General features: G+C 66.2%; 1 protein-coding gene across 1 annotated transcript in view; it reads right to left on the bottom strand.

Annotated features, from left to right (window-relative positions):
- Positions 1–3,375, bottom strand: part of VOLCADRAFT_93324 (uncharacterized protein) — a gene marked incomplete at both ends in the record, with an annotated part of 12,945 nt that overhangs the window by 3,210 nt on the left and 6,360 nt on the right. The window contains 3 exons of the mRNA XM_002952575.1: positions 70–556; positions 1,133–2,389; positions 2,748–2,864. Coding sequence (XP_002952621.1) covers positions 70–556; positions 1,133–2,389; positions 2,748–2,864 — 1,861 coding nt within the window. The remainder of the gene's footprint in view (positions 1–69; positions 557–1,132; positions 2,390–2,747; positions 2,865–3,375) is intronic.

The raw sequence follows: 3,375 nt of genomic DNA, 5'->3' as shown, positions 1-3,375 counted from the left end.
CGTGCGATGACGGCCCCGTGGGAAGGTGCCTGGGTGGCCCCGCGGGTCCGCTGGATCGCTGCAGCTCACGCTGCAGCGGCTGGTGCTGTTGTTGTTGTTGTTGTTGTTGTGGGTACGAGCAGTCACGGTCGTACCAACCGCCAACGCCCGGGGACTCCACTTCGCCGCCGTCGCCCAACACTGCCGCCGTCGCCGCCGCCTGCGGCGCGACTGAGCGCTCCGTCAGCCCCCGGGATGGAGTGCCGTACGAACCCCAGCGCCGCGGCATCAGACCCAAGGAGGACCCGGAGCTGGAGGCAGCGCCGCCGCCGCCGCCACCGCCCGTCGCCGGCGGCGCCAGGGCCTCCGGAACGAGGCCAAAGCCGTCAGCTTCCTCCATCGGCCCGAAGCCTAGGCTGGGATCTGCTCGCAAGGCCGAAGCTACTGCTGCTACCGCCGGTCCAGGTGCCAGCAGCGGCAGCGGCAGCGGCGCCGCCGCCACCGCCGGAAGTAGCTCAACGAAGCCGCCGCCACTCAGGGGGTTGTCGTCATCGTCATCGTGTGCCGCTGGCGCCACCTCAAGGCCGCAAAGGTCCAAAACATCCGAACCATAACCCCCGCCGGTAGCGCTTCCGCTACCAACGGCATGGGCGCTCGTACTGCCGCTGCCAGCTGCGCCAGCACTGCCGATACTGCTGCCGCCACCGGTAACCGCAGCAACTTGTGGCGTCGCCGTTGCCGCCGCCGGCGTGGGAGCGCCCCGGGAGCCGCCAGTCCGGTCACTAAGGCCACTGACGCCGCTACCCCAGCCGTCGGCTGGCATATCTGGCGTCGTACAACCGTACGCGGTACTCGGACCAGCCGCTGCCGCAGCCAACGCCTGGTTGTCCCCGTTACCGCCCACGACGAGCCCAGCGACCGCTGCAGCCGAATCCAACACCTCCGAAGGGGCCTTTCGCGGCGATACTGAGATTCCTGACAAATCGCTTTGTTGTCGCCGTCGGAGGGGGTGTACGTCAGGCACAGGTGCGCCGGTGTTGTCGCCGCCGTCACCGTGCAATGGCAGTGCCGCCGCCGTCGCCACCGCTGCCGCCGAAACAGCAACCGCGGCGGCGGCTGCGCCGTCGCCGCCAGGTGGTTGAACGCGGCCCACGCGGCCTTGCGCCAAGGTGGCGCCGCCGCCGCCGCCGCCGCCAATCCCGGACGGCGCTGCCGACGCGGCGCCTCTGTGCGCTTCTGGCCTCGTTTGGTACTGGTTGACGGGGTGCTGTAGATGTGGGTGTGGAGGTGGAGGTGGGTGCAGCGCAGGTACGGGTGGCGAATACGGCAACGGTACGAGATGTGGGCCGTGGAAGGCAAAGGGGTGGAACATGCCCGAGTATGACGTGGAGGGGTCAAAAAGCTGCAGCTGGGAGGGGTGCTGCCAGCCGGCAGTAGCGGCGGCGGCGGCAGCACCGCCGCCCCCGGCGACGGAGGCACTTGATCCCGCCATCCTTGGTGCGTGGTATGGCGGAGATAGCGGCGTCGGCAGCAGCCCCGGCGGCGGTGCCCCACCCGCAGAAACGGCGTCCCGCAGCGGCGCCGATGGCCTGCCGTACATCAAATGCTCGTACATCCGCCGATACTGCTGCTGCTGGACGTGACGCAGCTGCTGCTGCTGGGCGTAGTACAGTGGTACGGGATAGCACTGCATGTACGGCGCTGCCAGGTTGGAAAACTGGCTTGACGCGACGCTTGGAGGTGGACTGCCGCCGGCGGGTACGACACCTGCACCCGATGACGATTGCGCCGCCGGCCGCCAGGATAGCTGGCTGGCGGAGGTATTGCTCATGTAGGACGTAACGCCGTGGTACGGCTGCAGGTGCAACGGCACCTGCGGCCGCCGTATCCCTCGAGGACCAGCGTCGTGCTGTGGCATGCGCGGCGGCGGCGGCGGCGCCGCCGTCGCGACGGCGGACGCGTCCACCGCCGAGTACGTGTCACCCTTCCGCGCCCCACCTCCACCGCCTTCTTCCGGCGGGACGCCTTTAGTGGAGCTGCTCCGAAACTCCGAAGCAGCAACCCCGCGGTTGAGCGCCGTCGCCGCCGCCGCCGCCTCCGCTACGTGAGCGGCCTTACCCGCCTCCGCGGCGGCCTGGTACGGAAAGACCGTCGGCGGACCCGGATGGTACGTCAACAGGTCGACAGCTTGGCGCGGCAACGGATGCTGATCCGATGACGTGGAGTCGCCTGCGGCCGCCGCCGCCGTCGTAGCGGTGGCAGCGGCGCCGCTGCCGCCCCCACCGCCGCCGGCATTGGTTGCCAGCGCCGCCAGCATACGTCGCCCCATTTCCCCGGGCTCCCAGGTGGGGTAGGTCGCAACGAAAGTCAAAAACGACTTCTCCAGCTTCCCCTGCCGGCTCCGGAAAGCCTGTGGTGGTGATAACCAACGAGCAAGACAGGCAGGCAAACAGACAGACAAACAGACAGATCAGGTTGGCAAGCAGGAAGACAGACAGGCAGGAAGTAAGATGGCGCCAAGGACAACGCCGCGGGTCACTTGCAGCCAGCACATTACAGCTACACACGTATAAATGGCGGCGGCGCCGCCAGGCCAGGATAATCCGCGGTAACCCAGCTCCCCCCCGGGGCATGGGGCGGGGAAAAAGCCATGAAACCCTACTTGCAAAACGTCGCGGTTCCCCTCTTCCAATAAAAATAAACAAAATTCGCTTATTGCACTTTGGCGGAGGACTGGAGGGGGCCGTACGCGCTGTACGAACACGTACCTTCTCTGCTTGTACGGGCGCGCCGAATTTTGCATTGCCGTGACGCGCCAAGTCGAAGAGTGCCAGGCTGCAGACGTCCCCCACTCCATCCACGTGCGTCGTGAAGGCGGACACGAACTCCACAATGGAATCTGAAATACACACAAGGGGGGAAAGGGGGGGGAACGAGGGGGGGGGGGAGGGGGAACTGGATGGGTGGATGGGTGGGAGGATTCAAAAAATGGTGTAAACCCCCAACCCCCTCCCCAAAATCCACTGTCGCCGCCGGAGGGAGGGTGGGGACGTGGGAGTGCGCTCCTGGCGCCATCACGAAGTCAAGTAGCTCCTAATAGCCCTTTACATCCAAAAACTTCCCCTGCCGCTCCCATACATACTCACGCACACACACGCACACACGCACACACACACACACACGCACACACACACACACGCACACACACGCACACACACGCACACACACGCACACACACGCACACACACGCACACACACGCACACACACGCACACCTACACACACACACACACACGCACACACCTACACACACACACACGCACACACACGCACACACACGCACACACACGCACACACACGCACACACACGCACACACATGCACACACCCCCCCCCCA

The sequence above is a fragment of the Volvox carteri genome (genome assembly GCF_000143455.1).
Source record: "Volvox carteri f. nagariensis unplaced genomic scaffold VOLCAscaffold_31, whole genome shotgun sequence".
In the NCBI taxonomy this organism is placed as follows: domain Eukaryota; kingdom Viridiplantae; phylum Chlorophyta; class Chlorophyceae; order Chlamydomonadales; family Volvocaceae; genus Volvox; species Volvox carteri.
The sequence above is the reverse complement of the archived record's forward strand: the minus strand, read 5'-3'. Positions and strand labels throughout refer to the sequence as shown.